The sequence below is a fragment of the Lepisosteus platostomus genome, chromosome 4 (assembly GCF_059453375.1).
Source record: "Lepisosteus platostomus isolate fLepPlt1 chromosome 4, fLepPlt1.hap1, whole genome shotgun sequence".
Classification (NCBI taxonomy): Eukaryota; Metazoa; Chordata; class Actinopteri; order Semionotiformes; family Lepisosteidae; genus Lepisosteus; species Lepisosteus platostomus.
In genome coordinates, this window is record NC_142614.1 from 67,783,696 (window position 1) to 67,805,634 (window position 21,939).

General features: G+C 42.3%; 2 protein-coding genes across 7 annotated transcripts in view; both read right to left on the minus strand.

Annotated features, from left to right (window-relative positions):
- The window catches only part of wdr7 (WD repeat domain 7), a 210,150-nt gene extending 205,371 nt beyond the window's left edge, over window positions 1–4,779 (minus strand). For all 4 annotated transcript variants that reach the window (XM_088630381.1, XM_088630380.1, XM_088630379.1 and 1 more), the window contains exon 1: window positions 4,623–4,779. The gene's annotated coding sequence lies outside the window, so the exon portion shown is untranslated. The remainder of the gene's footprint in view (window positions 1–4,622) is intronic.
- Window positions 4,780–8,066: 3,287 nt separating this feature from the next.
- atp8b1 (ATPase phospholipid transporting 8B1) overlaps window positions 8,067–21,939 on the minus strand; it is a 53,168-nt gene continuing 39,295 nt past the window's right edge. For all 3 annotated transcript variants that reach the window (XM_088630385.1, XM_088630383.1, XM_088630382.1), the window contains exons 14-28: window positions 21,737–21,780; window positions 21,273–21,429; window positions 19,666–19,854; window positions 18,580–18,692; window positions 18,009–18,173; window positions 17,213–17,324; window positions 16,748–16,823; window positions 16,058–16,187; window positions 15,405–15,693; window positions 14,487–14,710; window positions 13,368–13,451; window positions 12,668–12,913; window positions 11,311–11,449; window positions 10,751–10,881; window positions 8,067–9,564 (exon numbers count right to left, since the gene is read on the minus strand). In XM_088630385.1, coding sequence (XP_088486511.1) covers window positions 9,346–9,564; window positions 10,751–10,881; window positions 11,311–11,449; window positions 12,668–12,913; window positions 13,368–13,451; window positions 14,487–14,710; window positions 15,405–15,693; window positions 16,058–16,187; window positions 16,748–16,823; window positions 17,213–17,324; window positions 18,009–18,173; window positions 18,580–18,692; window positions 19,666–19,854; window positions 21,273–21,429; window positions 21,737–21,780 — 2,318 coding nt within the window. In that variant the 3' untranslated portion in view covers window positions 8,067–9,345. The remainder of the gene's footprint in view (window positions 9,565–10,750; window positions 10,882–11,310; window positions 11,450–12,667; window positions 12,914–13,367; window positions 13,452–14,486; window positions 14,711–15,404; window positions 15,694–16,057; window positions 16,188–16,747; window positions 16,824–17,212; window positions 17,325–18,008; window positions 18,174–18,579; window positions 18,693–19,665; window positions 19,855–21,272; window positions 21,430–21,736; window positions 21,781–21,939) is intronic.

A 21,939-nucleotide genomic window follows, 5' to 3' on the forward strand; every position in this document is an offset into this window, starting at 1 on the left:
AAACACTATCTGCACTACAAAGTTATGTAACCCACCTATTGATTTGCCTCTTATCACACAATCAGGCTACTGTTTTCACAGCATTGAACTGATACAACTTGCATGGAATTTTGATAACCTCGGGATAAAAACATCTTTTTGCTCCTTGGTAGTTTAGTATGTAAACAGTTTTAAAATGACCATTTCAAAGGAATTAGACTGATAATAAGAAATATTTATGGTTAGAAACAGAACTAGCTGCCTTTATGCTCTATTACAGCTCTGAAGTGCTTAGATATTTTCTTGAGAAAGGGAGAGCATAATTCATTGAAATACAACATCAAAAGGAAACCAGTGCTTTTGTAGAGTGACAGTACACTTGACCGTCTGTGAGAAAAATATATGGGCTAATTCAAATCGACAAATCAGTTATGCATTACTCATTAAAGAAAGTGTAATCTTCCTCTAAAAAGGGCTTCATAACAGTTCCAAAATTCTACTTTTTACTGGACAAAGTGGTTCCATGTTGTTTCTGTTATTGTTAATGATAACATGTTGTCATTACTTTAAAAACAACAAGAAAAATTAATAAAGCAGAACTGATAATTGAATCACAAAACCTGTTTTGTTTGAACCATGCAATTGCTAGAATACAGACACCGATATCATTCATGACAAACAAGATTTAACAGTTAATTTCTATTCATGTATTTAGGCTGTCAATATTGTCTGCAGTGAACTAACTTTTGTTTTTTGTTACTTCTCAGAGCTTGTCCTGTGGCAGTATCAAAAGTAAAAAGCAGATCTGCCCTGTTAGTAGTGCATCATCATCCATCCAGAATTAAAATACTTCCTGAAGTGTGGTCTTCCTCATTTTCTCCGTTGTGTCTGCCCATGCTTAAGTCCTGTAAACTTTGACTAATGCAGTGTCCCCATAGAAGAGGAAGCTAGAAACAGTCATGCTGTTCAATTGCTTTTGCATCTGAAACTGCAGTGTAACAATCTGTTTTCACTGTTTACACATCTATTTCTATTCCAAACAGCCTATTTACTGCATTCTTCTGTTCTTTTACCTGTTCTATACCTGCACACAAAGCTTCATGACAGTAGGATTATTGTCCCCACCCAGAGCCCACAATGGGGTATTCAGCAGTCCTGCAGAAGTAAAGGATCTGATCTCCTTTCATAAATAAAAGAGTTTCGCTTCTAATAAAAAGCTATTTGACTTCAAAGATGAGCCAATAAAAGTAAATAAAAAAGAATCACAAGTACAATATAATAAAACCTAATCTGAGTTCTGATTAGGCCAAGGCTTGAGCAACTGACAAGCAATATAATTATGTATTTACTAGAATAATACATTTAACAGGCACAGCAAATTTCTACTGAATCTTTCGTCGTACTGCTGTTGTTCGGACTGACAAAATACAGCCTGCACCCACTATCCAAAATCAGTCTGTCATATAATCTAAATACAAAGCGTAATCAGCTACACACATTATATCACTTAAAATACACCAAATTAAAAGTAAAAATGGAGCAATAATACAGTTAAAAAAATACTAAAGTGTGACAAAATTAGGCGAGCCAGAGTGCTCTCTCTCAGTTTAACATATGCTTGCACAAACTCGGGGCTGTAGAACTAAGCACAAACGTGTTTTCAGGGTCATGAGAAAAACCTAAACATATGTACCTTACCTTGGTGCCTCAAGTTGTTTCACAGAAGACTTACGAAGCTTCTGAAACATTTTCTTCAACTTTTCGCAAATTGAAAAAGTCATCCTGAATGCAGTTTAGATTTTCCCCAAACACCCAGGACAAAGAAATAAGGCTTAGGAGGCACACAGGACGTCTGCTTTTGACTGCTCGTCCACACTACACAATTACCAAACTCGGGCACCAATCTATCCACAGGCTTTTAGCATAATCAATACGTTAGCAGGCCCAGAGCGACACTGGAAAATAAAACCCTCTGAAAGAAAAAAGGGGGACATGAAGAATTGATCTGAAATTCGCAATGTCAGTTAGGAATCAGTCACAAAACGTGTTCAGACAGGTTTGCACAGTTTTTCTGAATGCAAATTTCATTACATGCAGCACTTGGTGCAGTCTCACTGAACGTGAGGACAAGATGATCTCGGCATTATCAGGCAAACAAAAATAAAAAGAAATTACCTAAACAGCCATCTAAAGTAACAAGTAAAGGTGTATTCCATGCTGAAAAGAGAAGAAAAACAACGTTTCGGCTGTGGAGCCTTCTTCGGGTGTTACTCCTCTTTTCATCGGGGAATAAACCTTTACTGGGTCCTTTGCAGCTCCTGACACAGCTCCCTACTTGAACTACTTCAGCCATCTCAAGTAGTTGTATACACCCTGGAAACCAAAACAAAAACACCTAGGTCTCCTGCCACATCCAAACGGCCTTATCCCAATTCAGACTCTCAAGTTTAGACACAGAAAGCAAAGGCAGATGCAGATACAGTATTAGTTCAGGTGGGGAGCTGCGTCACCATGCGTAGGCTGCAAAGGAACAAGTAATAGTTTTTCCATGCTAAAAAAGAAAAGAAAAAGAAAACAACATTTCGGCCGTGGAGCCTTCTTCAGGTGTGAGAGAGACAAGATAGTAAGCAAAGGTAATGTAGCGGGAGAACAAAGGCTGGGAGAGAGGAGGAGCGAGAGGCGGGAGCAAGGGACAGAAAGAGAGGCCAGTCAGGAGGTGTGAAGTCAGAATAGGTGTAGAGAGGTGTGAAATGAAACCTCCTATGAATGGAGAAAATTTAGAAGAAGAGCAGTCTGTCGTTAAGAGAAGGGGGAAGGTGTGATCCTAGCTGCAGGATAATTTTGGTTTCGGTATGCTGCTGGAAGAGGTGTTAGTGGGGCCAGTAGGGGGCGCTCACCCTGCGGTCCATGTGGGTCCTAATGCCCCAGTATAGCGACGGGGACGAGACGTAAAACCGAGGTCCTGACTCTCTGTGGTCATTAAAAATCCCAGGGTGTTTCTCGAAAAGAGGAGGGGTGTAATCCCAGCGTCCTGGCCAAATTTCCCATTGGCCCTTACCAATCATGGCCTCCTAATAATACCCCTCTATGAATTGGCTTCATCACTCTGCTCACCTCCCCACTGACAGCTGGTGTGTGGTGAGCGTTCTGGCGCACTATGGCTGCCGTCGCATCATCCAGGTGGATGCTGCACATTTGTGGTAGTGGAGAGGAGTCCCCATTACCTGTAAAGCCCTTTGAGTGGAATGTCCAGAAAAGCGCTATATAAGTGTGAGCAATTATATTATTACTAAATGGCTCCCTTTATCTCCTATGTCCATGCTTTACAGCTCCAGGACAACAACACAAAGAATGGATGTGAGACTAGGACTAGTCCCCCCCAGTGATAAGAGGACCCCAGACAGAGAGGTCATCTGTTCTGGTCCAAAGCTGTCGGTCTTGGAAGGCGGACAACACCGAATGTTCTCTGCAAACACGTTGGTCAAAGAAGACACTAATTAAGTATCATGCTTCGAAGTAAAACGTCTCGCGTTTCATTTGCAATCTCTCTCTCCTGATCCTTTCTATGCTGTAAAATGCGATTCTCGCCCTTGAGGATGCCTTCATGCTATATTTGAATCTTGAAATATCCACATATGCAAAGGATGCAGATTAGTTTATCTGGCTAAAGATCAAAGCATGACCAAGCCGATTCTAAGCAGTTGAAAAAGCAACGCAGTACTTCGCCCGCAGCGTGTTAAAGTTGGGGATGCTAAAATCAGTCTTATTTGCCTACTACAGTGCGGCAGCGAGAATTACATTCTTATGGAGAAAGTGTAATTTACGCACGCTTTCCATCCTAGACCTAGATAGCAAATGCTTTCTTAGCAGGCAAATAAAAGCAAGCTATCCAATCGTAAATTATACTCTTACATTTAGAACTATCTTTGGTACGTAGGCTGTATATAGGCAGTTTGCATCAATGGCCTGGAACAGAGGTACGTTTGTCTGGTGTCTATTTGCTGTCTGGGGAGCCAGATTTCACCTTCTGTATGCCACAGATCACGTTAAAGTAAATAATAACAACGTAACGTGGTTTTCGGCACGTCTACCTAGACTGCAGCTACCCCTGCATTATATGTTTCATGTAAAAGTCTTAGCTTAGATTTTGTTTGCAAAAGACCAGCAAAATCTTAAATGCAAATAATAAAAACTAGACAATTTAAACTAGGATTAAATTAGCTGCAATACAGTACCACGTAGGAAATATTACACTTTCTCTCCTTTAAAAATATCTCAGTAAACTACTTTATTCACATGTACATGATAAATGGAAAACGGTAAGACAGCATCACCTGATAGTAACTTGTTCAGTTTCTCCTAACGTCCTTCACACATCTTACGTGTTTTTTGTGACCATTTAAACACCAACTTGATAAATGTCAAAGCTGTCCATTCTTCCACCGCTTCTGAATATTTGTTCATAAAGAATAAAATGTAGTCGCTACACGTTCACACATAACCGCAGTCCATAAAAGGCACCCCGCTACACTTTCAATGTTAATTAATTAAAGCCCATATTATCTGTGCTTTCCCTCATAATAAACCTGAATTGACACATTTCTTCTTGCCGAGTTCTTCGCCCAACAAACGAAATTACTCACCAGTCAGAGACAACAATTCTAGTGGCGCATATCCTGTCTTTGACAGGATTTGTAGTGTTTTTAGAGAAACCAACAAAGTCAGTTCTATTTCTCGTGTTTATCACCGTCGGAAATTACTCTCCAGTCAGCTGATTTGTCTACAGCTTTACGAGGACACGTTGCCGTAAAGTAGAACTGCTGAAAAGTCGAAGCGGAGCGGATGGACGGCCATGTTTGATGTGGTGGACTACGTAATTGTTTTGTGTTTTTTTGTAATGAATCTCACGACATGCTGTAATTATACATGTTTAGTGTCTGTTGTACGTAAAGAGACATACGTAGACAGGTGTTTGCCATTCAGTATGAAGAATACAAAGAGAGTGTGCAAATGAACAGAACAAACTGGGGGTGTATCTTGGTAGGCGAACACAGCCATGTACGGTTAGTGATTATCGATGGATGAAGGATGATCATATTTGATCTAACCAGATAAGTCAGATGAGAACGATTTTTCGTTTACAAGGTCTCTATTTTCTTCTCTGCCTCTTTTTAATCAAAATTGAACTACATGAAATTGAAATACATTCATTTTTAAAGACTCGAATCATACCGAACACTAACTCAGAAGGGTTAATAATATTAATATGAAGAGGACTCATACTGAGGTTATGCCTTGAGCGTATTCACTGTCTATGACTGCAAAGGCGGTTACCATGTCTGTTTCTGTAAAACTTTTATTGACCAATCTTATCCCAGTCCACTCAGATGTTTAAATTTTAACCGACAAACCTATGCCTATGCATAATATATTGATTGCAACTGCTCCTAGGGCAGATAGGTACAGGCTGTAACAGGGAGATAAGTGTACCAGCAAAGTGTAAATTAACTAGGCAAATATGCAAACTTGTGAATTCTTCTGCGTGGGGCTCCCAAAGGTCATTGTTCTGTATCTGTGCCAGTCTGATTCAGTATCTCTCGGGGTAGCTCTCCAAAGCTCTTGAGGTTGAAGCCAGGCACTGTGCTTTGTGTCAGTCTGAGTGGACAGCACTCTGGGGGAAAGCTCCAGGGACTAAGGCTGGACATTGCTAATGCTGTAGGTCTGTGTTTTCATGAATCACCGGGGGTTTTCCAGTCCTGGTCCTGGAGGACTACTCACCTGCTGGGGTGTGTTGTAGCTCAGCTCTCAGTTAGACAATTGGACCCCTTAATTGACTTGTTAATAGAATAAAAACTAAACTCTTTCATTTGCTTAAACACGTTGGTGGTTGCCTTTTCTGCGTTTCAGAAGCAAAACAAAATCCCACACATTTCGGTAGGAAGAATCCTGGCAAATACTCCAAAACTCTTCGTTCAGTTAAGGCTTTGCTTAGGTACTTCAGCTCTGCAGAAGTGAAAACCAGCAGTTGTGTGTGACTACGAATAGGAGCCCAAGCACCAGCCCGCCCCTCTGCTCAACCAGAACAGCATGCGGTTGCCAACAGTAAGGGCAGGCATGGAACATACAAAGCCTACAAAGACGGCAGCACCACCGCTGCAGCACAACTGGAGGCTGTGGGAAATGACAGGTGTGAGAAAGATCCAACAGCGTATTCCATCACTGACCGCTTAACCCAGGAGGATAGAGGAATGTATCCCACAGACCCCCTCTATCCTGCCAGATCCTTTTTTAAACTTCTCCCTTCGGTGAAGAGGTTTCAGAGCAACTTGTCGTACTGATTGGTTCTGAAACAGCACCGATCTAGAGGACATTAGGCACCTCAATATGTAGATCATGGATGTTTCAAGGATTAGATGAGAGTGAATGCAAGTATAAGTGGAGCAGACCTCGGACTGATGAAATAACATACTCCATATGTGTAAGAGTTTTATGGGTTTTCATTGTTTATATCTGGGCTGCATTAGGAGAAATCCCCAGAAAGTTTTGAATTGCCTATTGTCATTGTATTGAACGGGAATAAAGTATTCAACTGAATTAGCATTTTCCAGTTTGAAAACCACCTTAAGGCTCCCACATTCATCTTGCCCGTCATCCAAATCGCTACTGAAAGAAGTGTTAGAGGGACCAGTAGGGGGCGCTCACCCTGAAGTCTGCGTGGGTCCTGATGCCCCAGTATAGTGACGGGAACACTATACTGTAGAAAGACGCCATCCTTCAGATGGGATGTAAAACCGAGGTCCTGACTCTCTGTGGTCATTAAAAATCCCAGGGCGTTTTTTGAAAATGGTATGGGTGTTACCCCAGTCTCCTGGCTGAATTTCCCACTGGCCTTCACCAGCAAAGCCTCCTAACTGGCTTCAGCTGGTGGGAGTGAGCATACTGGTCCACTCTGGCGGCCATCACGTCATCCAAGTGGAGGTGCGCATTGGTAGTGGAGGGGAGTCCCCGTTACCTGCGAAGCTGTTTGGGTGAAGTGAAGTGAACAGCTCAATATAAGGGTAAGGAATTCTCTGTCATTATTAATTACCTGTTCGTTTTCAGTCACAAGTGTTGGGTATCAACTGCTCCGCAAAGTCATTGAAGATGACAAAAATGGAGCCTTCTCTAATCAGCTGGATGACTTTCTGAGATCAGTTAGCAGCTGGAAACCAAAGACGCAAAGGAGTCAGAAGAGCTTTGTCTTGTGTCATTCCTTCCGAAATTCTGACCTTCTGTCTCACTGGAAGTGAAAGCTGGTGTACAGACTGAAGCAAAGCAATATGCTATTACCAGGAAGATACCCATAGGACGGCTGAATTAACAAAGAAAATACAGTATATCATACAACCCCAAAACTGAAAGATCAGTACTAACCCACTGAAGTTAAGCAGGTGTGAGCCTGGTCAGTACCTGGATGGGAGACCTCCTGGGAAAAACTAAGGTTGCTGCTGGAAGAGCCGTTAGTAGGGCCAGCAGGGGGCGCTCACCCTGCGGCTCATGTGGGTCCTAATGGCCCAGTATAGTGACGGGGACACTATACTGTAAACAGGCGCCATCCTTCGGATGAGACGTAAAACCGAGGTCCTGACTCTCTGTGGTCATTAAAAATCCCAGGGTGTTTCTCGAAAAGAGTAGGGGTGTAACCCCGGCATCCTGGACAAATTTCCCCATCGGCCTTTATCAATCATGGCCTCCTAATAATCCCCCTCTATGAATTGGCTTCATTACTCTACTCTCCTCCCCACTGATAGCTGATGTGTGGTGAGCGTTCTGGCGCACTATGGCTGCCGTCGCATCATCCAGGTGGGGCTGCACATTGGTGGTGGTGGAGGGGAGTCCCCATTACCTGTAAAGCGCTTTGAGTGGAGTGTCCAGAAAAAGCACTATATAAGTGTAAGCAATTAATAATAATAATAATTATTATTATTATTACTATACGCCTCATGCAAGCCACCATGTCTGATTGAGCACTTAAACGACACGTGTGATTGGTTGCCAATTAGATGACTGTTGTTTTATCTGCCCACTCAAGAAACTGAAGAAAGTAGTGAGGTAGGCATCTCTCTTTTTATTAAGGCTCTCTCAATAATTTTACAAAGTACATTTCACATTTACATACAGAAGAATATTACGAATATTTTGGGGGTAAAAATATTTTAAAAAATTTTACCAAGCTCATAAACCCAGTAATGAGAGAATTCTAAGGTTTAAGGAAAAGTAAAAAAAAGTTTAAAATGCACAGAAAAAATGTTTTATTATTTATGTATTAAAACTACATATGTTCTGTTTTACATACATGACACTGGATTGGGACTATGAGGAAGCACAGTTGTTTGAGATTGATTTTGGTCATCAGCTGCAGAGCCATGTTTTAAGTTGAAAACATTAAATTCCCAACGCACATCTAAACTGTCCATGCCACAGGTAAGTGCTTCAATTTAAACATATCTCCTTCCACTGCAATGCACTTTTTTTTTCTTCTGCTAAATGTATGGTTTGAAAATGTAGACAATATCACCGATTGAGAAGGGAAGAAAAAAAAGATACCGTAAGACACTAGGCGTAAGATGGAAATCATATAGCTGTATAACCTCTCATTACATTTAAGGCATTTGAAAAATGACACTTTCAATCACAATGGTTTACAAAACAGGCGGCGTTTTAGACTTCCTACTATATAAATTATTTTGGGGCGATGTAAACTTAGATGACCTGGTTCAGAGCAATGGCTGTACAAAACGTCCAACTACACAGAGAACTGACAGCAGAAGTCAAAAGACTACAGCGAAACAGACACCCTGGAAAAGAATCAACTGTGAAGAAAAGTCCAGAAGCCAGCAAGTGCCAGCTGTCGTTTCCCATTAAGTTTCGGGTTGAGGTGATGCGATCTTTAACAGAAATAACCGACAAGTTTCAAAAACAAAAAACTGCACCCTTAGAAAGAAACCACGTCCCTGTAGCTACATCGTGTTTCTCCACCCGCCTGTTAAAAAGAGGACCGAGGGGCTTTTATGACCTTTAAATCCTTCCACCTTAGAAATCCAAAGGCTCGTCAACGCGCGGCTGGATAAAAATTGAACCGCCAGGAAACAAAAAAAAAACAACAAGAAACCAGTAGACCCGACGACATATCTGGGACTGAAGCCGTGAGAGAAGGTATTAAGTCTTCAGGCTGAGGCAGTGGCGGGAGTGCGTGGGGGGCAGGAAAAGAAGAAAAAAAAAAAGACAAGTCCTGAGAAAAATAGATAACGCTCCGTTATAAAAATATCGTCTCCTCTATGCAATTCCCGGCTGTGTGAACGTCCCGCTGCTGCGGCCGCCCAGCCCTCAGCCGGACTCGGCGTGTGGCATCTCCTGAATGCGGCCGGGCGGCGCTCTCCGGGCCACCGTCCGCTTGCGGATGCTGCGGCCGGAGGCGATGAGGTCGGCGTACCCCCGCGAGTGAGAGAAGGCATAGGTGGACCGGCGGGTCGTGCCCCGTTGGAAAGGTATGGGCCTCACAGCCGGGGCAATCTCTGCCTCGTACTTCTTTCGGCTCCTCTGCACCTGGTGGGGGAGAAGAGCAGGGGGGGGTCACTCTCGGACCATTGACCAAGAAACTACAGCGGCGCATGCTGGCTGCAAACTTGTAAGTTGTTGGGTTTTTTTTAAAAAAAAATCGACGTGCTTTCTTCTCATACTAAAGCCATGACATACCTAGTGTAGCTAGTCCAGGGTCAGGCAGTGCCATCCCCGAGGTTTAACAGACGTAGCAGAGTCCAAAGAAATACTGGCCATTAGATTCGAGACAATCGAGACTGAGTAGTCTGTACTTATACTGTTTATGTATAAGTGTTGACCACTTTACTAATGCTACTTTGGACTAACACTTTAGATAATAGCAGGGAATGGACTCCCTAGTCTTTATTGATGACTGTGTCAACTGTATTGCAACTAATGAGTGCAGATGACTTTCTTTTTTTCCCCTGTTGTTTCTTGAACTTTTTTTTTACTATTTGTGTAGAAGAACGCAGTGAAATACGTAGTGGACAGCATTTCACCATGCGGTATGACAAGGACTCAAAACGTACAGGCAATGTCATCAAGGAGCTCAACAGGGGAAAAAAATAGATCTTAGGCTGGGTAAATCCAGTCTCCGGATCTCTAGATTTAAATCCACTTGAGCATGGATTCTACAACAAAATGAAGAAAAACTTGGCAAAGCGTTTCAGTTTGGTGAACCCAAAGGGTTACAGTTTTCGTGAAGTCTGCGTCAAAGGGATCTTGAACCACACACCGTGTTTTACACTCTTGAGTTGTGCTTAAAGTGAATATGTCCCAATACCTACAGGTATGGTCACTTGATGACACTGGGATGAGAACAGAGTACGTTTTTGTCCTCATGTGATCAAAAGTATGCATGGATTACCCAACAAAAAAAACATTGTACTTGTCATATTAATCTCATGATACAAATGTCTAGACTGTTAAGCAGAAAGAACATCTTAGACTTTGCTGGTATAGCACATCATGCAATATATAAATACAAATTACTTACAAACATAAATGCAGTTGTTTAAGTATAGTTGTGGAGCCCATTCTATGAAACCTCACCCATTTCAAAAAAAGAAAACCAAATAATGGCATATTTGTGGTTGCCATTTTCTGTACACACTAGTAAAAATATACGCCGATAGTTTGTGTTGTTAATCTCGGGACCTAGACGATACACAAGTTCAAACTGCGCACTCACTTTATCACCCTCCGAGGGCCAGATGGTCTTGCAGAGAAACTGAATGCAGATCACGGGCAGGAGGCTGATTCCAACGGTCAGAATGATGGTCAGCCACAGGTAAGGCTGTCTGAGGGCGTTGGAGGCCACTCCTGAGATAAAAAAGCGTGGAATTGAACCGGCAAAGGGAAGGATTCATATCTTCCCACAGTAATATCCCCCACCTCAGGATGACGGAATAAATTTGTGGAAAAATGAACTAGTCTATTTTAAACAGAAATCTGGTTCTCTGAACGGTTTTTGCATTGTAATTTCTTGACCTTTGCGGATTCTCCTTGGTGGTTGCTTCCTATTTGCCATCGATATCCGTATTTTGTCCTTTCAAGAAGGACAACCTATTTTAGGACGCCTGTGAAGCCCTGAGCAGCTACATCACGGTGACTTACAACAAAAAGCAGAAAGTAATACCATTATTAAAAGCCAGTGCTTTCCTGATTACCGTATCCGAAAATGATGTACTATAGTTTTGACCTGCCAAAATAAGGAGCTGGGCGGCGTGCTTTTTCTTGATCTCCACTAACCTGTGAACGTGAATGCTGAGGGCAAGATCACATGGATTCCAGCGCTGTGAATGTCAAACATTATTCCAAAATAAATTGCTATACTGCCAAGTACCGCAAAGCAATTCACAAAGGTCCAGTAGGATGTGTCAAGGGATATCTGAGAAGGGAGGAAAACCAAGAGATGTACAAACATCAGATAAAAAGTTACTCTGGATATATTTTCCATCTCTTCTGAAGACCAGGCATCTTAAGGAATAGCTTCAATGCCGTTTACAGTGCAGTGACAGGAAGTTCTCCTGCCACCTGCTGGAATCACATCAAACTGCAGGCTGGCCAACAGCTTCCCTCAGGTTCCTCAAGCTCCACTTTTATGAGTAAGAATTGAGGTGATTATAATAAACTTTATTTTATATAGCACCTTTAAAGGTGGCTTTACAAAGCGACAACAAAGAAAAATGCACAGGATACGCACAATGAGAGGAGACAGTAGATGGGGGAACTGAATACAGTAGGAGCAGAGGGATAAAGAACAGAACCAGTTAAGTAAAGGCCCTTCCAAAGAAGAAGGTTTTGAGTGGATTTGAAGGAGTTTAGGGAAGGTGACTGATATCCAGAGCTTTGGGGCATAACAGGTTTCATTTTTAGCTGTATCAGACACACTAGTACCCTCATTGTGTGTATTTCCCCAGGGGGAGCTCATGCTGAGCCACAGGGGGCAGAGACAGACACCCAGAGACACCAGTGGCGTAGGGAGAGAGGATAGAGTGCCACAAATCATAACCCACTGCTCGGGGCCAACGCCCCTCGTACTCTGGTGAAGTCTAGAATTTTAGGTTAATGGAAATAACAATAACCAGGCTATTGCTACTTCGCTAATGCTAATGAAACAAGAAATGGAGGGCACAAGTGGAAACGATGCGGAAGTACATTTAAGACCAAGAAAAAAAGGAGGCACGTCTCTACCCAAAGGGTTGTGGGAGTCAAGAACAAGCCACTCAGCCATGCAGTTGAAGCCAATACCCTGGTTTTCATTCAAGAAACAAGAGGATGAGACCCTTGAAATTAACTGAGAAGGGGGCTAGATGGGCCAAATGGGGCCCGTCTGGTTTGTAACATTTCACATGTGCTACCGTTTTCATTCCACATTCATCATTTCTAATATAAACTGGTGAAATTTTATTACTTTAATTGAAGCAAGAGGTCTTGTAACTGACCTCTGGCACAGAGTGGTTAACCAGAACCAGAGACCCTTCCATCTACGATTTTATATTAAGCCAAAGAACCATGCCTACAACACCAATACGTTTCAAACCACTTTGTGAATTTGTCTCAGCTAAAAGGGGAGACACCTAGGAGCTGGTGATGTGGAAGGTACCTGCAGATTGACAGTGATGACCAGAGAGGAGGCAGTCACCACTGCAAACGACTGGTAGTCAGAAGGTGCTTCTCCATCCTGCCCCATGGTTTGTAGAAACGCACCGTATGGTATGAAGAAGATGATCAGCGAGGTAAATATGCCGTGGAATAAACTGATGAAGAAGTTCGTGTAATTGAACAGTGCTCCCTCTTTTCCCGGCAAATAGAGTTTCGGAAACCGCATGCTCAGTTTGTCATTAACATCCTTAAAAACAAAAACAGAAAAATGTCAGTTATCAGCACACTCACATACTGGACACACATCATTATGTATGGAAGTCTCATTGCACTTCTGTGCAAAAGTTGATTAAATTTGCAAACATTTATCTGCTTCTATTTTTATCTTCTTATGTTTAAGCTCTATACATACACTATTGGATTCGATTGGATTTGAATGGGTTGTAATGTATACTTTGTGAACCTTTCCTTGAAAGGCGTCGTATAAAAGCTTGATACAGCAGAAGAGTTAAACATATATAAAACTGAGGAATAGAGTGACAGTGATATATAGAGAATAGAACAAAAAGTGAAGATAATAAATGTAAAAAATGAACAGGGCAGACTTCTACTAGTGAATTGAGTGACATACAGAACTGAGAATTTTTACAATTTAAGTAAAAGACAAATAATTTAGATTATTTCATGCATACGGAACACACCTGATCGAGTAAACCCACAAGCAGAACTGGAAGACTACTGTACAAAACATTATACAGCGTAATGAACCAGTCCTCATAGGCAACCTGAGAAAAATAAGATGGGGGAAATATATATACACATCAAGCATGTCAGTCTTCCGAAATACAAGTTTATCATTTCATTACAGAGTCAGTCTTCCTCAGAATTCAGCCTTTATTTTCCTTTATTATACTCCTGTATAAGAACGTTCATTATACGAATTTTCACTAATCTGAACCTGAAGAATTGTAATTCGTTATAAGAACGAAATTTTGACGTTCGAAAGTCAACAATTTTGGCCGAGAACCTTCTGCAAACATCTGAGTCCAGCTCCACTGAACAGCTTTGTTTCTGCGCATGCGCAAGGCATTGTGGGGTGAGGACGCCACGATGCAGCAGTGTTTTGTTATCGATCACAGCAAAAGTTTGTGCTCTCATTTTCAAAGTGTTTTTTGGGGGTTTGTTTTTTTAGTTGCTGTTCATCATGGGGTCTTAAGGAAGAGAAAAAGATTCTGTAGTGTAATAATCGACGACAATGCACATCGTTCAAGCCGATCGCTTTGGATAGCGATCTATTACAAAAGAATGAAAAATGTAAATATGATTTAATTCATTATTTTACAGCTATGGTTGGCTTATTTGAGTAGAACTGTGTTGTTCACTAAGCTTGCTATAATGGTCTGTATGTTTAGGGTGGTTTTTGAGTGAACTTGTCTGCGGTTTGGAACGCGGTGGAAATGTCCCCAGAAGAAATAATGGAATTTTTATTTCCGGTTTAAGATCGCCCGCCTTCCAAACAGATGTTCAGGAACTAATTAGGTTTGGATACCGGGGTATGAGTGTATTTACTCATAATTGCTCATCCTGCTTATCTGTCAGCAGAAGGGCCCTGGTAAAATATTTTTAATAAGCACGCCTCATGTGAATATAATGGCGATCAAGCGCTTTATGCTGTTTATTAGAACTGTAGAAATCTTCCACTGAGAATCAAATAAAACGACGTTGCCACAAGTTCTTAGCAATAAGTGGTTCATCAACATAGACTGAAGTGAATCCAGTGGAACACTGTTGGCCAATCCAAGCCTTAGAGGCTTCCTCACCTGAGAGGAATAGCCGCTGAAGAAGGAGTACCAGAAGTGGACCAGCGTGAAGGCGAAGTTCTTGTAGAAGAAGAAGCGCAGGAACTTGCACATCCGGATGTAGGACCAGCGGCCGTGCACCAGGAGCAGCCTCTGCAGGAAGCGGAACTGCCCGAAGGCGTAGTCGCTGGACATGACCGCCTGCATCCCCTCCTGTCCGCTGATCCCCACGCCGATGTCGGCCGCTGCGCGAGAGGGGCAGGGAGTCAGGGGGCACTTCGCACAAAGACACCCGGCTTTTTCCTGCTGCGCCAGAACGGAATCTGAAGACGCTGGCCGGTCGAGAGGGGACAATAGTGTCCTGGCCAAATTTCCAATTGGCCCTTACCAATCATGGCCTCCTAATAATCCCCCTCTATGAATTGGCTACATTACTCCGCTCTCCTCCCCACTGACAGCTGATGTGTGGTGAGTGTTCTGGCGCACTATGGCTGCCGTCGCATCATCCAGGTGGATGCTGCACATTGGTGGTGGTGGAGGGGAGTCCCCCTTACCTGTAAAGCGCTTTGAGTGGAGTGTCCAGAAAAGCACTATATAAGTCTAAGCAATTATTATTATTATTATTATTATTTTTTTATTATTATTATTTATTTTTTTTAAAGCGCAGCGAGAGAGGGGTGGAAGACTGTAGAGAATGGCTTCCAGAATGTTTTTCCACTGACAGACAGAATGGTACAATATCTGTTGACCACTTGGGATACCTCCCGGTTCAGATCTAAGCAGGAGGACAACTCCCTGTGCTTTCCAAAATCATCTTATTAATCTAACCCCTAAATATGTTAATAGACCAGTACAGGTTCAAATCCCATAGTGTTAAAGCTGCTTTATTCTAGTAGTTTGCATGAAAGGCGGCATCATCAGACGGGCCTCGACTCCTACTTTTGATCATGTTCACGTCGTTGGCGCCGTCTCCAATGGACAGCGTCACGGCCTTCTTGTACTTCTTGATGAGGCTGACCACGTTGGCCTTCTGCTTGGGCGTGACCCTGCAGCAGATCACGGCGCTGCACTCGCAGGCCATGTCCACGAAGTCGATCTGCCGCTGCTCCTTCTCCTGCTCGCTGATGGGGAGGCCGTCTTCGGAGGGGGCCGACGCCCGGCCCCCATTCCTGCGCAGCTTCAGCCTCAGCCTCCTCCTCTTCTTCTTCTTCTCGTACAGGATTTCATTCTGCGCAAAACCCACCCCGGCCCACCGGCGTTAGAGATCAGACCGCATTGAGAGCCATGCTCGTGCCAGCCATTTTGCCATAGGGCAGCCGTGTGGAGCAGTGGGTAGTGTTGGGACAGCGCCTCGTAACGGGGAGGTTGCGGGTTCTAATCTCGGGTGGGGCACAGCTATTGTGCCCTTGAGCTAAGTGGTTCACTCAGATTGCATCTTTAGGCTGCCCCGCCTCATAAAGACATGGGTGCGATATAGTCACTTGGGGGTAAAAAAGCAAAACAATCAGAACCATACTGACAAACTATCATTATTGACAACCAACGTACAAATAATTTTCAGAAAACAATGGATTTGTGCTGCCCATACTTACCAGCCAGCCACCTGTGATAACTAGTGCATGTTTTTCATCTTGAGAAAAGAAAGGTTCTGTATTCTTCTTATTCCGACCGGTATCTCCCCCTGCATTCCTGCGATTCGCTTGCTTGATTTGTAACTTCTTACTGTAAAACAAATTCAATGTGATACGCATTAGATAGAATAACTAATACTTGTTGTGCATTCCTGGAACTTCAGCAATGATTTTGCCAAAGAGATGACATTTAATACTTTCATATTAACCCTGAAAGGATGTGGTTATAGACAAGATTCTCTTTTTTGATGACTTTCGAACTTATTTTGGATTCCAACCCTTGATCAACTGACTCACTTTTGAATACATTATATTTACATCTGATATGCAGATGTAAATTACAACCAGTTCACGGGGCTCTGAACTGATAATCTTGACATATAAAAAATTAACCCAAGGTATGGGACTGTTATTAACCTCTCAGTGATTGAAAAGATAGTTTACAGCATCTTCTCTAAAAACATGCGGCGAAAACAAAACATAAAAAACCAAAAGCCGACCTTTTTCTCAACACTTTATTTTATAGATAAAGACAGATAAGGATAAAAACGGATATTGTTTTTCGGTTATCCTAGGTGCTTCTTAAATTGTGGACTCATATTGGAGGTAACAAACAAAACGTGACATAGATGGAAATTGATCAAAACATACTTAACATCTTCTCCGTAATGGATCTGCATGTCATCAGTAAGAAGCTGACAAGAAAAACCAATGTTTTCAGCAGTTTCTAAAACAAGAACAAAACATGGCAATTACAGTCACGGCAGAATATGCAAGGACAAATCTGAAAAAGGAGAAAATAACTTGATACACCTGTATAAAGCTGTGAGAATATTCTTGTTTCCAACAATAGCAAAGGCAATACATTACAAGAACATGATTTGTTTTTTCTTCTTTATACTTAAGTCTCGAAAAGAGTTTTCCCAGAAGACACTATGGAGGCCTGTGGGATTTGTTAAAACACAAATACGGTGAGCTTTGTCGAAACAAAAATCTTTGTAATTTAACTGCTCATAAATTTGATGTTGAAGAAGATTTATTTGGGAACCCTGAGGAGGATGAGGACGAGGCCATGGGATTCCCGCCAAAACACGGCTCATAACCATGAAAATCTACCTTTCTTATCGCCTGTCAAAACCCAGATTTTGATGTCAGCCTGGGCTAGTTTGGCTATAGTCTCTGGGACCCCATCTTGCAGCTTGTCTTCAATGGCAGTGGCTCCAATCATCTGCATAACACAAGTAAGAAAGTGGTGAAAAATGCTCTTTTGTAACAGCCGCACACAAGAATGCATAGTGTTGAATGTGTAGTGCTAACGCCATCTTGTGATCTGACTTTATGAACCCCTTTCAGACTACTGACTGTGAAAATAGAACTGAGTGATAAAGCTGATAATTATAGTGTGTGAGTTGCTCTGGCCTAAGATGTTAAGAAAGTAGTATTTTAGCCTACCATCTTACATATAGGCTTAATGTACAATTTCCTTTGTTGGGTTTCAGTTTTATCCATGACATTGCTGATTCAAGCCTGGGTCACTTCTAGAGCCATTTGTGACCATAATTCCCCATACAGCCGCGTACAACTGGCAAAGCCCCACCAAGGAAGGCTGGCTGGTTTTTAGCTACATTCCTTTTTAACTTTCTACTACGTGTAACTCGTCTAGTCAGAGCTAACTGTATTCTGCACCCTGTAGATCCCAGCTGGACAATTCTGCATGTCCTTGTTCTCTTCTTGTAGTACAGATGCCTTTCCCAGAAAACAGAGTCTTAAACAGACTGAGTGGATATACATACTGAGAGGGATTTAAAATGCAGCAACTGCTATTGGTACCACTAGTCATTTGCTGCGTATTTAATACATCTCAATAAAAAATGGCAGCTTTGTTTTAAAACAAAATGGAGGGTGAACTTACTATCAGGTTGGTCTCTATTTGCTCATAGACCCGATCCAGAGCTGCCTCTCGGTTCTGCATGACAACACTGGCTTCCTTGTGCTTTCTGTTCCAGGCTTCAAACACCTCTTCACTGATATCTTTGTAGCACAGGCAGAGAGTGCGAAGAGTCTCGCTTGCAAAACTCTGGCACAGATAGAGATTACAATAAATGATATAGCCTGTAAGTCACTAGATAGATCAAGCTTTCTAAAAACAGAACATCTGTCAATATATTTTCACAGATTTCACAACAAGATGGACTAGACAAATCCAGATTCTACTACTGTAGCTTTTTTCTGTATTGAGCATGTCTTTTTCAAAAGGCTGTACAATATTACACATATACAGGCATTTAAGTGAGCCCTTTCAGAAGTAAATCGGGTTTGAACATGAATCTGCAGAGAAGAGTTTAATTAACGTGGCATGAACATGAATGTCTTTTTCTAATGCAAAGAAACAGTGCGCATCAAGTCATGTGACGTGTATTACTTAATCCAAAGCCCATATTGTAGATGCAAAGTACAGCAAGAAACAAGAGTAAACCACTTACATCCAGAGCAACCTGGGTAGTGTCCGTGTTCGGGGAATTGCTAGCCAAGCGTTCATAGATCACGGTGTCTGCTCCCTTACAGTAGAGGCGGATTCTGCCATCCGGGAATCTCACTGCAAACAATAGTGTGCTTTTTTACAAGGAATCTGAGTAACAGTAAAAAGTATCTTACAAATTTTAAATGAGGATAAAACGAAAGGAAATTGTAGAAAAGCTGCTTTTTATGTTGATGTAACAATAATAATTTCTTCTTATAAATTCAGTATCACCGATTATTTTAGCTATATCCACATGATTTTGGGATTGGGTGAACTGTGTTCTTCACATCTTGGCTTACAACTATGAACCCTGTGACCGCACACAGGGGAGGGTGAGACTGAGAAAGTGCAGGCAGGCCCTACGGGGGGGGGTGGCAACAGTGCCATTTGGCCTGGGCCTCACCACACAGGGGGGCCTCACCTCAGCCCAGGGTGCCTGGTCCTCCACTTGAACCCTTTGGCTGCGTTTCTCGATACGTGTCGAATTTGGAACTTTTATCATATACCGCGATTCTCGACTGAAGTCCACGGCTGTGGAAAAAACGTCCCCCTTTCAGTGCTGAATCTACCCTTCTTAAAGGGTTTCAAAATACCTGCCTCACTCTTCCCATCATGCCATGCTTTACATTAAAATATTTTTACCCCTATTCCCAAACAATGAGGGGGTCTCACAATGTGAAATGGCTCGGGCCTCGTCTGGCCTCTCGGAGGGCCTGAGTACAGGCAGACTGTTCTTAACCCTCCCACCTCCAACAGAAGAGACCGCCGGCACTTCCGCCACAGGTCTTTAAACACGTCACTGGCGCCATAACCAGATATTCAGAATCCCTTCCTCTATTCCGCATTGAACATTTTTTCAGAAAAACTAAATCATCCCTCTACAAGCAAATTGAATGTGTTGAATGTGTTAAATTAATCACAGTGAAAAGAAAGCCAACGTATAGCACTGCCCACGATACTACAAGTGTCATATTTTTAGAATGAGCTCTGGAACATTGCAGTAGGATAAGCATACAAATATGAAAGGCTAAAAATGTGGGCAACTTACGAATAATTGACATTCGCTTCCTGTCACTGTTAAAGTCTAACAGTGCCAACATGGTATAAGTCCTTTCTTCCCCCATCTCACTGATGGTAATGGTGTCTTGCGTCCGTGACAGGAAGACGTATCCAAAATTCCTTGCAGCCGTGACAAGTGCTCCTTCATCAGGAGAGGCTGCCTGGTAGACCAGCTCATCTGAGGGAGTAAGCACCATGCCACCGCGTTCTCAATCAGACACAAACCAAGTTCCCTTTCTCCTGAAGAGTCAGTGGAGCTACCAAAACCCTTTTGATAATCTTCTTAATAAAAAAGGACTTGCTGAAGTTTAATGACAATGAGAGAAACCTTCATATAACCTTTTGTGTAACTCACGCAGACTTCCTTAACCATTAGGAAATGTGACTGTTCATTTTGCAACATATAAAAAAAAATATGACATGCTCCTGAATTTAATATCTTAAATTAGTGTAGCGCTTTTCATCCCAAAGGATCACAAAGCACTTTACAAGCAGCTATTAATCCAGCACTGAAGCGTAGCATCCAGCTGGTGTGGGTCTCTTTCATTCTGTGCCAACAGCCCCACTCACTTGTTCCAGTGGAACAGCAAGAAATACGTTTTCCAGCTGAACTGAAGAGGAAATTCAGGGAGAACAGCCCCAAAGTGGAATTTACACCTTTACTCTTAACAGTACTATGGGATCTCTAATGACCAAGTAGTCAGGACCTCTGTCTAGGTTTCAAGAGGGTGGTGTTACCCTCTGCAACAAACCTTTGCCCACTAGGTGTCACTACCATAAGTCCTGTTAAAATCTTGGCGTGAAATTACTATTCTTCTGTACATGATCTCAGGAAGAACTTCTGGGGCTCTGTGTTGTTGCAAAAGGATACAACAGCTTTATGATAACCCAGAAATGCTGAATTTTTTTTTCGGAACAACTAAGCATTGCAGAGGAATTTGTAAATAAGCAAATGTATTGCGTTTAGTGTGTTAAATGAATTGCAGTGAAAAGAAAGCCAATGGATAGCACTGGTCCTCATCACTATCTAAACACACTGTACAAAATACAGTAGTGAAGCATACATTGACATATGACAAAACTGACAACCATACCAATGAGAGGAGGCTAGCTGTGGTACAGCTGAGCCACTGGTGATTCACTGTTGATCAACCTCAGGTTACTTTTAACCCTCACAAATATCTAGGTTATATAAAAGTGTCTTAAAGTGTTTTCACAGGGTGATTTCACCAATTATGTCCTGTCATAAACTGAAAGTCCTGCCAGTAGAAAAAGCACCTGAACTCTGAACTTAATAACTGTTGTACAACAATACAAACTTCTTGGAGATATTTATAATTTATATGCACACATACATATGTGAAATTCTCTGTTGGCTTTATGTATAAATGCAGAGTTTTAAGTGACGTTAATGGTAATGATAACCCGCTGAAAACATGTTGGACTGGAGCTTACTGGTGACTGGGGAAAGTCATGATGGATACATCAATCAGCAATCACAAATTTCTGTTTGGACCCCGGAAAGACTGAATGGACCCCCAAAGTGTGATGCCAATGAGACTGCAGTGTCGGAACTCGCCGTCGGTTCAGACTCACCTTCTTTCTGCTCCACCATCACAGTGTGGCAGAGCGACAGCAGTTTGAAAAACTCAAGCACCTCAGGCTCCTTTCCAGCCCGGATACAGGAGGGCAAACGGTGGTCGTAGAACTTGAATTTCTTGTCGACATACGAATTCCAGCTAAAATCCACGGGCTGTGGAAAGAGGCCAAAGAAAAACGGAAATTGGTGTGGCAGCTCAGTGGTGAGCATTGCTGCCCCACAGAGTTGGGGCTCTGGGCTCAGTTCCAGACCCGGGTGCTATCTGTGTGGAGTTTGCATGTTCTCCCTGGGCTCTCACCGGTTTCCTCCCACAGCTCACAGACCTGCTGGTAGGCTAATTGGCTTCTGGGTAAACCTGGCCCCGGTGTGAGTGTGCAGTTTTCTTTGTGCGTGCCCAGCAATGGCTGTACTGGATAAGACCATGATTTTATTCTGAATGCACTAACAAAAAACAACTTACTACCATATTTTCCATAGCCACTCCATCTGTGCTGTAGGGGTCTCCTGGAAAAAAGAGGGAAAAAAATACATCTTTAGAAGTAAGTTGTATACTAGAATTTTCATGTTGCATATTACTGTATTTAGACCATCATGTGTTAAAATATCCTGAAATCGTACTGCAATGACTATTTGGAGAAAAGCATTTAGGAGTGGTTTGTGAGG